We start from the raw sequence: 13,662 nt of genomic DNA, 5'->3' as shown, positions 1-13,662 counted from the left end.
CTCTACCATGCTGTATTTCCCAGCAGGACTGATAAACCCCCCCTCTACCATGCTGTATTTCCCAGCAGGACTGATAAAACTCCCCGCTACCATGCTGTATTTCCCAGCAAGACTGATAAAACTCACCTCTACCATGCTGTATTTCCCAGCAGGACTGATAAACCCCCCCTCTACCATGCTGTATTTCCCAGCAGGACTGATAAAACTCACCTCTACCATGCTGTATTTCCCAGCAGGACTGATAAACCCCCCCTCTACCATGCTGTATTTCCCAGCAGGACTGATAAAACTCCCCGCTACCATGCTGTATTTCCCAGCAAGACTGATAAAACTCACCTCTACCATGCTGTATTTCCCAGCAGGACTGATAAACCCCCCCTCTACCATGCTGTATTTCCCAGCAGGACTGATAAAACTCCCCGCTACCATGCTGTATTTCCCAGCAAGACTGATAAAACTCACCTCTACCATGCTGTATTTCCCAGCAGGACTGATAAACCCCCCCACTACCATGCTGTATTTCCCAGCAAGACTGATAAAACTCCCCTCTACCATGCTGTATTTCCCAGCAGGACTGATAAAACTCCCCTCTACCATGCTGTATTTCCCAGCAGGACTGATAAAACTCCCCACTACCATGCTGTATTTCCCAGCAGGACTGATAAAACTCCCCTCTACCATGCTGTATTTCCCAGCAGGACTGATAAAACTCCCCTCTACCATGCTGTATTTCCCAGCAGGACTGATAAAACTCACCTCTACCATGCTGTATTTCCCAGCAGGACTGATAAAACTCCCCTCTACCATGCTGTATTTCCCAGCAGGACTGATAAAACTCCCCTCTACCATGCTGTATTTCCCAGCAGGACTGATAAAACTCCCCTCTACCATGCTGTATTTCCCAGCAGGACTGATAAAACTCCCCTCTACCATGCTGTATTTCCCAGCAGGACTGATAAAACTCCCCACTACCATGCTGTATTTCCCAGCAGGACTGATAAAACTCCCCACTACCATGCTGTATTTCCCAGCAGGACTGATAAAACTCCCCTCTACCATGCTGTATTTCCCAGCAGGACTGATAAAACTCCCCTCTACCATGCTGTATTTCCCAGCAGGACTGATAAAACTCACCTCTACCATGCTGTATTTCCCAGCAGGACTGATAAAACTCCCCTCTACCATGCTGTATTTCCCAGCAGGACTGATAAAACTCCCCTCTACCATGCTGTATTTCCCAGCAGGACTGATAAAACTCCCCGCTACCATGCTGTATTTCCCAGCAGGACTGATAAAACTCCCCGCTACCATGCTGTATTTCCCAGCAGGACTGATAAAGCTCCCCTCTACCATGCTGTATTTCCCAGCAGGACTGATAAAACTCCCCACTACCATGCTGTATTTCCCAGCAGGACTGATAAAACTCCCCGCTACCATGCTGTATTTCCCAGCAGGACTGATAAAACTCCCCGCTACCATGCTGTATTTCCCAGCAGGACTGATAAAACTCCCCTCTACCATGCTGTATTTCCCAGCAGGACTGATAAAACTCCCCTCTACCATGCTGTATTTCCCAGCAGGACTGATAAAGCTCCCCTCTACCATGCTGTATGTTGAGGAAGATACCTTCCAGTCTCCAGTTCTCTCAGCAGGACTGATACAGTTCCCCTCTACTTAGCTGTATTATAACAGGACTCTGAGAACTTCTTTAGTTTGAAAGGCATTTTCCATATTTGCATGTCATGAACAAAATATTGATCCATACACATTGATGTGGGAAGAAATACCTCTACATAGCTGGCATTCATGTCTAAGATATATTTGCATCTCTCTGAAACTATGACACTAGCTGGGTAGGAACTGGTGTTCCATCAGGAATGTTTGGGGCAATAATTGTCTTGAATTGGCTGACTTCACACTTCAAATGTCAAATGTCTAGCAGCTATAGCTTTTATATTCTTTGCTTGGCAAAGGAAATGTGTTCCCAAAAGTTTGCTGACAGATTTCAACTTGTTTAACTGGTGTGTATTACAGGCCTACCGGTATGTCTTGTTTGAAAGGTCTATATCTAAATGGTGTCTTGTTTGAAAGATCTAGATCTAAATGGTGTCTTGTTTGAAAGGCCTAGATCTCTGAATGGTGTCTTATTTGAAAGGTCTAGATCTCTGAAGGTGTCTTATTTGAAAAGTCTAGATCTAAATGGTGTCTTGTTTGAAAGGCCTAGATCTAAATGGTGTCTTGTTTGAAAGGTCTAGATCTCTAAATATATATAGTGTCTTGTTTGAAAGGCCTAGATCTCTGAATAGTGTCTTGTTTGAAAGGTCTAGATCTCTGAATAGTGTCTTGTTTGAAAGTCCTAGATCTTAATGGTGTCTTGTTTGAAAAGTATATATCTAAATGGTGTCTTGTTTGAAAGATCTAGATCTCTAAATGGTGTCTTGTTTGAAAGGCCTAGATCTCTGAATAGTGTCTTGTTTGAAAGGTCTAGATCTAAATGGTGTCTTGTTTGAAAGGTCTAGATCTAAATGGTGTCTTGTTTGAAAGGTCTAGATCTAAATGGTGTCTTGTTTGAAAGGCCTAGATCTAAATGGTGTCTTGTTTGAAAGGTCTAGATCTCTGAATAGTGTCTTGTTTGAAAGGCCTAGATCTCTGAATAGTGTCTTGTTTGAAAGGTCTAGATCTCTGAATAGTGTCTTGTTTGAAAGGCCTAGATCTTAATGGTGTCTTGTTTGAAAGGTATATATCTAAATGGTGTCTTGTTTGAAAGATCTAGATCTCTAAATGGTACGTGTCTTGTTTGAAAGGCCTAGATCTCTGAATAGTGTCTTGTTTGAACGGTCTAGATCTAAATGGTGTCTTGTTTGAAAGGTCTAGATCTAAATGGTGTCTTGTTTGAAAGGTCTAGATCTAAATGGTGTCTTGTTTTAAAGATCAAGATCTAAATGGTGTCTTGTTTGAAAGGTCTAGATCTCTGAATAGTGTCTTGTTTGAAAGGCCTAGATCTCTGAATGGTGTCTTGTTTTAAAGGTCTAGATCTCCGAATGGTGTCCTGTTTGAAAGGTCTAGATCTCTGAATGGTGTCTTGTTTGAAAGGTCTAGATCTCTGAATGGTGTCTTATTTGAAAGGTCTAGATCTAAATGGTGTCTTGTTTGAAAGGTCTAGATCTAAATGGTGTATTGTTTGAAACGTTTATATCTAATTGGTGTCTTTTTTGAAAGGTCTAGATCTTAATGGTGTCTTGTTTGAAAGATCTAGATCTAAATGGGGATCTAAGATCTACGTATGGGGAAGGTCTGTGTCTGTATGGTGAAGGTCTGTGTGGTTATCGTGAAGGTCTGGTCTGGGACTTATGGGTAAGTTCTAGGACTATAATTTTGATCGTGAAGGTGTGGGGGACTGTATGGTGAAGGTCTGTGTGGTTATCGTGAAGGTCTGATCTGGGACTGTATGGGTAAGTTCTAGGACTATAATTTTGATCGTGAAGGTGTGGGGGACTGTATGGTGAAGGTCTGGGACTGTATGGGTAAGTTCTACAACATTAATGTTTGAGGTCTTGGACTGCAAGGTGAAAGTCTCAGACTGTGATACTGAAGATCTTGGTCTGTATGGGGAAGGTCTCTGACTGTATGGTGAAGATCTGGGTCTGTATGGTGAAGATCTGTGTGGTTATCGTGAGGGCCTGATCTGGGACTGTATGGGTAAGTTCTAGGACTTTCTAGAATTTTGATGGTGAAGGTCTAGGGGACTGTGTGGTGAAGGTCTGGGGGACTGTGTGGTGAAGGTCTGGGGGACTGTATGGTGAAGGTCTTGGTCTGTATGGTGAAGGTCTGGGGGTCTGTATGGTGAAGGTCTGGGTCTGTATGGTGAAGGTCTGGGTCTGTAATAATTAAGGTCTGGGTCTATATGGTGAAGGTCTGGGGGACTATGGTGAAGGTCTAGGTCTGTATGGTGAAGGTCTGGGACTGTAATAATGAAGGTCTGGGTCTAATAATTAAGGTCTGTGGACTGTATTGTGAAGGTCTGGGACTGTATGGTGAAGGTCTGTGGACTGTATTGTGAAGGTCTGGGACTGTATGGTGAAGGTCTGGGGGACTGTATGGTGAAGGTCTGGGTCTGTATGGTGAAGGTCTGGGACTGTATGGTGAAGGTCTGGGGGACTGTATGGTGAAGGTCTGGGGGACTGTATGGTGAAGGTCTGTGTCTGTATGGTGAAGGTCTGGGGGACTGTATGGTGAAGATCTGGGGGACTGTATGGTGAAGGTCTGGGGGACTGTATGGTGAAGGTCTGGGGGACTGTATGGTGAAGGTCTGGGTCTGTATGGTGAAGGTCTGTGTCTGTATGGTGAAGGTCTGGGGGACTGTATGGTGAAGGTCTGGGAATGTATGGTGAAGGTCTGGGACTGTATGGTGAAGGTCTGGGGGACTGTATGGTGAAGGTCTGGGGGACTGTACCAAGTATGGTGAAGGTCTGGGACTGTATGGTGAAGGTCGGGGACTGTATGGTGAAGGTCAGGGGGACTGTATGGTGAAGGTCTGTTTGTATGGTGAAGGTCTGGGGGACTGTACCAAGTATGGTGAAGGTCTGTGGACTGTATTGTGAAGGTCTGGGACTGTATGGTGAAGGTCTGGGGGACTGTATGGTGAAGGTTTGGGGGACTGTAGGGTGAAGGTCTGGGACTGTATGGTGAAGGTCTGGGGGACTGTATGGTGAAGGTCTGGGACTGTATGGTGAATGTCTGGGTCTGTATGGTGAAGGTCTGGGAATGTATGCTGTCTGTTGTAATAGGTGACGACCACGACTATAATAATGAAGGTCTCGGACTGTAATAATGAAGGTCTTGGTCTGTATGGTGAAGGTCTCGGACTGTATGATGTCTGTTGTAATAGGTGTCGACCACAACCTTAAGTAAGCCTACATGGTATAGGTAAATATATATGGCCTCTTGTTTTTCTAAAGTTAATCAAACTTGTCCGGGATATTATGTTTATCTTGTTCTGTTAACAACTTAGGGTGGAGACATATCCATAACTGAACACTAGGATTCCAACACGGATGGATATTTACTCAGCGGGAGTGATGTTATTGACTGGCACTAATATATTGAAGATCAATGATAAGAGAAAGTAGGTCATTTACTGCTAATGTTTGTTGATCAAGCTTTGGTTACCTGTTTACAGGAAAGGTGCAGCAAAGGAACTAGGGTAGATTAGACAGTAGGTCTGGTTAATTCATTTCACTGTTGACAAAATACTGGTCAGTTGTTACATGTACAAATGAAAAAATTGGATGTCAGAAAACTTAATGAGAGAATGTCGGGAAACAAGAACTGACTCAAATTTCTAAATCTATTTTAACAAGTCAAACAGCATTAAAATGTATGTTTCATATGATCCTGAAAATGAAATTTTAGCTGTAAGTGTTTCATTGTGGGCTAGATACGGTACAGACATTCTTCCATACCCATAGAATATTTTTTTTAAAAAAACCTACATATTTCAAATGCCAAAATCAGTCTGATCACATGACATACAGAACATTTTCTTTGTATTATGAACTCTTAAGAATGTATGAAGTCTCGAGTATGTCCCAAAAAAAAAACAAAAAAAAAAACTACAGTAGATAATTACAAGATTTTAAGAGAATGAAAAATCATTCCTATGTCAGAATTAGATATTATGCAAACGATTGCTTATAAAGTAAAGCCTTTAAATGTGGCCCGAAATGTGGTGCAGCGTACGTATGTCATCTGTCCTCTGTCGTCCGTCATCCGTCAACATTTCCTTTAAATCCTTGCTAGTTCTGAATGCCTGAATGGAAATTCGGTCTGAAGCATTACTGGGTAAAGAAAGTCTAATGTTGTATAAGTTGAGGATGTGACCCTGTTGGGGTGGGACAAAGGTGGGCCGAATAGGAGAATATAGCAGAAATTTTTTTTTTTTTAAATTATAGGAATCTTTTTCTTTTTCAAGAATAACAGGATTTGGTCCAACTGTAGTTTGAACCACTGTTGGCAGAGGCAGTTCAAAAGTAGGAAAATATTTGAAATACCAGGTATAACTTAAGTTATAAACTTTTCCATAATTATACGGAAATATCCAGGTGAGCGATGCAGGCCCTTTAGGCCTCTTGTTTAGTCAATTTAGCCAATTTTGTTAAAATTGCCCTGTGTCCACTAAATTCGTGATTGTCCATCGTCTGTCCTTAAATCCTTGTTCTGGCTGTTTTTGAGCTGCACTGGATGGATCTTTCTCATATGGTTTCCTTTGGTGTGTATGTTTGGTATTCTGTATAGCTTTCCTTTAACTACCCTATAGGTACCAGACTATTCCCATGTCTACGGAGAGGGATTTGAACTCAAAGTGGAGGTGGAACCAGCTGTCCAGCCATCAGCAGTAAACAAGCCGGAGACAGAATTAACAAAACGTTATGTGCAACCGTAAGTCTCTACCTTAGAATGATGCGTTAGCTATTTGGTAAAAATTCATTTCATTTCAGATGATCATTATTATTATACATACATGTATGTTAAGATTAAATTGTCTTAATTATTCCTGTCTTTTTCAGAATCCAGCTTACGGGAGAATACATTGTGAACTTGATCAACCTCAATGATACTGCCTACCTCATGTCAACAGAGGTTTCAGCTTTCTTCTGGGAGGCAGACATCCTCACTGGCATGGTAAGTTACAGTCCCCTACCTCATGTCAACAGAGGTTTCAGCTTTCTTCTGGGAGACTGACATCCTCACTGGCATGGTAAGTTACAGTCCCCTACATCATGTCAACAGAGGTTACAGCTTTCTTCTGGGAGATTGACATCCTCACTGGCATGGTAAGTTACTGTCCCCTACCTCATGTCAACAGAGGTTTCAGCTTTCTTTTCGGAGGCTGACATCCTCACTGGCATGGTAAGTTACTGTCCCCTACCTCATGTCATACGTCCCCTACCTCATGTCAACAGAGGTTTCAGCTTTCTTCTGGAGGCTGACATCCTCACTGGCATGGTAAGTTACAGTCCCCTACCTCATGTCAACAGAGGTTTCAGCTTTCTTCTGGAGGCTGACATCCTCACTGGCATGGTAAGTTACCGTCCCCTACCTCATATCAACAGAGGTTTCAGCTTTCTTCTGGGAGACTGACATCCTCACTGGCATGGTAAGTAACTGTCCCCTACCTCATGTCAACAGAGGTTTCAGCTTTCTTCTGGGAGACTGACATCCTCACTGGCATGGTAAGTTACAGTCCCCTACCTCATGTCAACAGAGGTTTCAGCTTCTTCTGGGAAGGACTGACATCCTCACTGGCATGGTTGAGGCTGACATCCTCACTGGCATGGTAAGTTACAGTCCCCTACCTCATGTCAACAGAGGTTTCAGCTTTCTTCTGGAAGGCTGACATCCTCACTGGCATGGTAAGTTACAGTCCCCTACCTCATGTCAACAGAGGTTTCAGCTTTCTTCTGGAAGGCCGACATCCTCAATGGCATGGTAAGTTACAGTCCCCTACCTCATGTCAACAGAGGTTTCAGCTTTCTTCTGGAAGGCTGACATCCTCACTGGCATGGTAAGTTACCGTCCCCTACCTCATGTCAACAGAGGTTTCAGCTTTCTTCTGGGAGACTGACATCCTCACTGGCATGGTAAGTTACAGTCCCCTACCTCACGTCAACAGGTTTCAGCTTTCTTCTGTTTTCTTTTCTTTTTAAGCTGGAGCAGAAAAACGTTTCTGTGAGCAGACTGACTCTAAAACATGAACAGTACCCAGAAGTGTTTGAGGATCTTCGTCAGTAAGTAGAGTTTCGGCAGGTAAAGGGAGCTAATCCACATTTATTGTGATATCTTGAATTGATGGAGCACAATGACTGATAATGTGAGTCACTCTGACCTTATTTACAGCTTTACTTTCTTCTGCTAGACTTTTCTGTGAACTATATTTCCTTCAATGTGAGATTTAAGGCAAGTACGTTTTACAAATATGTTTGTTTATTCTATAGATGTGGTGTAATTCAGGACAGCGAGAAGAAATTCATCACATTATATGAACTCAATCGGTAAGTCCTCATGAATTGTTCTGTTGTTTGTGGTATATTTTAGGCCCGCAGGATCTTTGACTTAATCTTAAGGCCATACAAAATAATTAGTCAAACCTGTCTATAAAGACCGCTCAAGGGGAGACAGAAAAACGATCACTATAGACAGGTTGCCTTTATAGACAGGTCAGAATTATTGCACCAACCAGTTTACATGAAACTGCAATAAATAACTTGTCATTGAACAGGGCATTCAGTAGACCAGTCAGTTTTAACATTTTCAGAAGTCAAATCAATGCCTACACTTTATATATCCTTATTTTTATAAATCTGAAGGGTTAAATCTTTATCAAAAAAAATTTCCATTAAAAACTCAAGAATAAAACATGATTTTGTGAAGTCCAAGCCATAACATAGCTCAAAATTGTCTAATGGATACAAAAGTAACTTCTTTTATATATATATATATATTGTCTTGAAATATTACTAAATGTATTTATCAAATTATCTCCCTTTCTTTCTTAAATTAAAAAAACCCACAATAATTTATGAATTATGATTGTGTTACTACTTATTATTTTGTGACATAAACTAACTTTTTAAAACCAAAAGATGTTTTTCTGACCCAAATTAAAATCCGGATATTTGTGGCAATTTTCGACTATTTATTAGTATTGACTAATTAAAGATGGCGGAAGTACAAATGCTAGTACCGACAGCTATGATTAAGAAAGGCATTATTGGCTCAAATGCTTGCATGGGATTGGTTTTTTTAATTGTTCAAAGGTCAAGGTCACTGTTACTATAAATAGAAACTTTGTTTGATGCAATAACTTCTCTTGGGCCAATGTAGCTCAAACTTCTTGAGGTGCTCTTTTACTCTTGCTGAATTTCAAGCATATTTGAGTTATATTAGTCTTGCTTATGTTTAACATTATTTCTTGCAGTGAAAAATATATGTTTCTTCGTAATAACCAATATGCTGTGCAAGCGACACATTCATTTTCATGGTATTTTTATTTGTCTGTTTGTAATAAGAATCTTTTAAAGTGTGTAAATTTGTAATTTTTAGCTCACCTGCCCGAAGGGCAAGTGAGCTTATGCCATGGTGCGGCGTCCGGCGTCCGTCCGGCCGTCCATCCGTCCGGCGTCAACTTTTTCATTTAAACAACTTCGTCTCAATAACCAAGAGGCCCAGGAACTTCATATTGGGCCTGTAGCATGCTGGGGTGAAGGGCTACCAAGTTTGTTCAAATGAATGACCTTGACCTTCATTCAAGGTCACATGGGTCAAATAAGCTAAAATCTTCAAACAACTTCTACTCAATAACCAAGAGGCCCAGGGACTTGATATTGGGCCTGTAGCATGCATGGATGAAGGGCTACCAAGTTTGTTCAAATAAATGACCTTGACCCTTCATTCAAGGTCAAATTGGTCAAATAGGCTATAATCTTCAAACGACTTCTTCTCAATAACCAAGAGGCCCAGGGACTTGATATTGGGCCTGTAGCATGCTGGGGTAAAGGGCTACCAAGTTTGTTCAAATAAATGACCTTGACCTTCATTCAAGGTCACATGGATCAAATAGGCTATAATCTTCAAATGACTTCTTCTCAATAACCAAGATGCCCAGGAACTCGGTATTGGGCCTGTAGCATGCTGGGGTGAAGGGCTACCAAGTTTGTTCAAATAAATGACCTTGACCACCATTCAAGGTCACATGGGTCAAATAGGCTATAATCTTCAAACGACTTCTTCTCAATAACCAAGAGGCCCAGGGACTTGATATTCAGCCTGTAGCATGCTGGGATGAAGGGCTACCAAAATTTGTTCAAATAAATGACCTTGACCTTCATTCAAGGTCAAATTGGTCAAATAGGCTATAATCTTCAAACGACTTCTTCTCAATAACCAAGAGGCCCAGGGACTTGATATTGGGGCTGTAGCATGCTGGGGTGAAGGGCTACCAAGTTTGTTCAAATAAATGACCTTGACCTTCATTCAAGGTCACATGGGTCAAATAGGCTATAATCTTCAAATGACTTCTTCTCAATAACCAAGAGGCCCAGGAACTAGGTATTGGGCCTGTAGCATGCTGGGGTGAAGGGCTACCAAGTTTGTTCAAATAAATGACCTTGACCATCATTCAAGGTCACATGGGTCAAATAGGCTATAATCTTCAAACTACTTCTTCTCAAAAACCAAGAGTCCCAGGGACTTGATATTGGGCCTGTAGCATGCTGGGGTGAAAGGCTACCAAGTTTGTTCAAATGAATGACCTTGACCTTCATTCAAGGTCACATGGGTCAAATAGGCTATAATCTTCAAACGACTTCTTCTCAATAACCAAGAGGCCCAGGAACTTCATATTGGGCCTGTAGCATGCTGGGGTGAAGGGCTACCAAGTTTGTTCAAATAGATGACCTTGACCTTCATTCAAGGTCACATGGGTCAAATAAGCTAAAATCTTAAAACAACTTCCTCTCAATAACCAAGAGGCCCAGGGACTTGATATTGGGCCTGTAGCATGCTGGGATGAAGGGCTACCAAAATTTGTTCAAATAAATGACCTTGACCTTCATTCAAGGTCAAATTGGTCAAATAGGCTATAATCTTCAAACGACTTCTTCTCAATAACCAAGAGGCCCAGGGACTTGATATTGGGGCTGTAGCATGCTGGGGTGAAGGGCTACCAAGTTTGTTCAAATAAATGACCTTGACCTTCATTCAAGGTCACATGGGTCAAATAGGCTATAATCTTCAAATGACTTCTTCTCAATAACCAAGAGGCCCAGGAACTTGGTATTTGGCCTGTAGCATGCTGGGGTGAAGGGCTACCAAGTTTGTTCAAATAAATGACCTTGACCATCATTCAAGGTCACATGGGTCAAATAGGCTATAATCTTCAAACGACTTCTTCTCAATAACCAAGATGCCCAGGAACTTGGTATTGGGCCTGTAGCATGCTGGGGTGAAGGGCTACCAAGTTTGTTCAAATAAATGACCTTGACCATCATTCAAGGTCACATGGGTCAAATAGGCTATAATCTTCAAACGACTTCTCAATAACCAAGATGCCCAGGGACTTGATATTGGGCCTGTAGCATGCTGGGATGAAGGGCTACCAAGTTTGTTCAAATAAATGACCTTGACCATAATTCAAGGTCACATGGGTCAAATAAGCTAAAATCTTCAAACAACTTCCTCAATAACCAAGAGGCCCAGGGACTTGATATTGGGCCTGTAGCATGCTGGGATGAAGGGCTACCAAAATTTGTTCAAATAAATGACCTTGACCTTCATTCAAGGTCAAATTGGTCAAATAGGCTATAATCTTCAAACGACTTCTTCTCAATAACCAAGAGGCCCAGGGACTTGATATTGGGCCTGTAGCATGCTGGGGTGAAGGGCTACCAAGTTTGTTCAAATAGATGACCTTGACCTTCATTCAAGGTCACATGGGTCAAATAGGCTATAATATTCAAACAACTTCTTCTCAATAACCAAGAGGCCCAGGGACTTGATATTGGGCCTGTCTGTAGCATGCTTAGAGCCAAAAGTCGCCAAGAACCGATCTTAGGCCAATAGTATGCTGGAATGAAGGACTAGAAAATATATTTACATGAATTAACCTGGCTTACTCTGATATTTGAATAAAGTTATCAGCATAGTATCTGTAGAAATGACCTCAATCAACTGCAATTTTGTGTAGAGGCAGGTGAGCGATACAGGCCCATTGGGCCTCTTGTTGTATATGTATATGTTAAAATTTGCTGGTTCCCAGTGTTATAAATGTATATATATGTACATATGTCTGACAATTCCTTCCAAGGGAGCAATAGCTTACCAAAAACACAGGGAAGAACTTTTTAGGTCACCTGAGACGAAGTCTCAAGTGACCTATTCTAATCGCCTTTTGTCCATCGTCGTGCGTCGTCCATCGTGCGTCCGTAAACTTTTTAGGTCACCTGAGACAAAGTCTCAAGTGACCTATTCTAATCCCCTTTTGTCCGTCGTCGTGCGTCGTCCGTCGTCCGTCGTCCGTCGTGTGTCCGTAAACAATTAACATTTTCAACTTCTTCTCCAAAACCCACCAACCAAATTCTATGAAATTTGGCAGGAAGCTTGTATGGCTAAAGGTCAACCAAAATTGTAAATTATATGGTCCCCACCCCCCAGGGGCCTGAGGGGCAGGGCAAAAAAGGGCCAAATTGACTAAAACTTCAAAAATCTTCTTCTCTACTCTCAGATATACTGGAATCAAACACTCTTCATAGATGGAAGGGTCTTAAGGTGCTTTACCAAAATTGTAAATTTCATGACCCAGGGGTTTCACGTTTGCCCCTGAGGAGGGGCTAAACTTTACTATAGTTTATATAGGGAAATCACATTTTTGACTTTAATTTATTTTATTTCTATTGGAATTCATTCTAATTTTGTAAACATTGTCAGCATGGGATGACAGTTTGATAGCATGCACATGTTGGCCCTGACTGACCCCCAGGGGCTGATGGGCGGGGCTAAAAAGGGCCAAATTGACTAAAACTTCAAAAATCTTCTTCTCTTCTCTCAGATATGCTGCAATCAAACACTCTTCATAGATGGAAGGGTCTTAAGGTGTTTTACCAAAATTGTAAATTTCATGACCCAGGGGTTTCACGTTTGCCCCTGGGGAGGGGCTAAACTTTACTATAGTTTATATAGGGAAATCACATTTTTGACTTTAATTAATTTTATTTCTATTGGGATTCATTCTTATTTTGTAAACATTGTCAGCTTGAGATGACAGTTTGATAGCATGCACATGTTGGCCCTGACTGACCCCCAGGGGCTGATGGGCGGGGCTAAAAAGGGCCAAATTGACTTAAACTTCAAAAATCTTCTTCTCTACTCTCAGATATGCTGCAATCAAACACTATTCATAGATGGAAGGGTCTTAAGGTGCTTTACCAAAATTGTAAATTTCATGACCCAGGGGTTTCACGTTTGCCCCTGGGGAGGGGGTAAACTTTACTATAGTTTATATAGGGAAATCACATTTTGACTTTAATTTATTTTATTTCTATTGGGATTCATTCTAATTCTATAAACATTGTCAGCATGGAATGACAGTTTGATGGCATGCACATGTTGGCCCTGACTGACCCCCAGGGGCTGATGGGCGGGGCTAATTGACTTAAACTTCAAAAATCTTCTTCTCTACTCTCAGATATACTGGAATCAAATACACTTCATAGATAGCCGGGTTTGAAGGTTCTTTACCAAAATTGTGAATTTCAAGTCCCTAGGGTCTTAAGTTTGCCCTGGGGTGAGGCTAAACTTAACTATAGTTTATATAGGGAAATCACATTTTTGACGGATTTGTTTTTGATTTCTATTGGAATTCATTCTGGTTAACATTTTTAGCATGGAATGAAAGTTTGATAATATGCATATGTTGGCCCTGACTGACGCCTAGGGGCTGATTGGGGGGGGGGGGGGGGGGGGGGGGGGGCGCAAAAGGGGTCAATTAAATAAACTGAAATATTTCAAATCTCAGGTGACCGTTAAGGCCCATGGGCCTCTTGTTACATTTTCGACTTCTTCTCCAAAACCACTTAACAAAATTCAATGAAATTTGGCAAAAAGTTT

The 13,662-nt window shown here is 41.6% G+C and overlaps 1 protein-coding gene across 1 annotated transcript in view; it reads left to right on the top strand.

The window, feature by feature from the left end:
- LOC117344681 overlaps positions 1-13,662 on the top strand; it is a 66,671-nt gene that overhangs the window by 47,612 nt on the left and 5,397 nt on the right. The window contains exons 14-17 of the mRNA XM_033907512.1: positions 6,317-6,438; positions 6,567-6,681; positions 7,708-7,787; positions 7,995-8,051. Of these exons, the coding sequence (XP_033763403.1) occupies positions 6,317-6,438; positions 6,567-6,681; positions 7,708-7,787; positions 7,995-8,051 (374 nt within the window). The remainder of the gene's footprint in view (positions 1-6,316; positions 6,439-6,566; positions 6,682-7,707; positions 7,788-7,994; positions 8,052-13,662) is intronic.

The sequence above is a fragment of the Pecten maximus genome, chromosome 2 (genome assembly GCF_902652985.1).
Source record: "Pecten maximus chromosome 2, xPecMax1.1, whole genome shotgun sequence".
In the NCBI taxonomy this organism is placed as follows: domain Eukaryota; kingdom Metazoa; phylum Mollusca; class Bivalvia; order Pectinida; family Pectinidae; genus Pecten; species Pecten maximus.
This window is presented reverse-complemented; position numbering and strand designations above follow the sequence as displayed.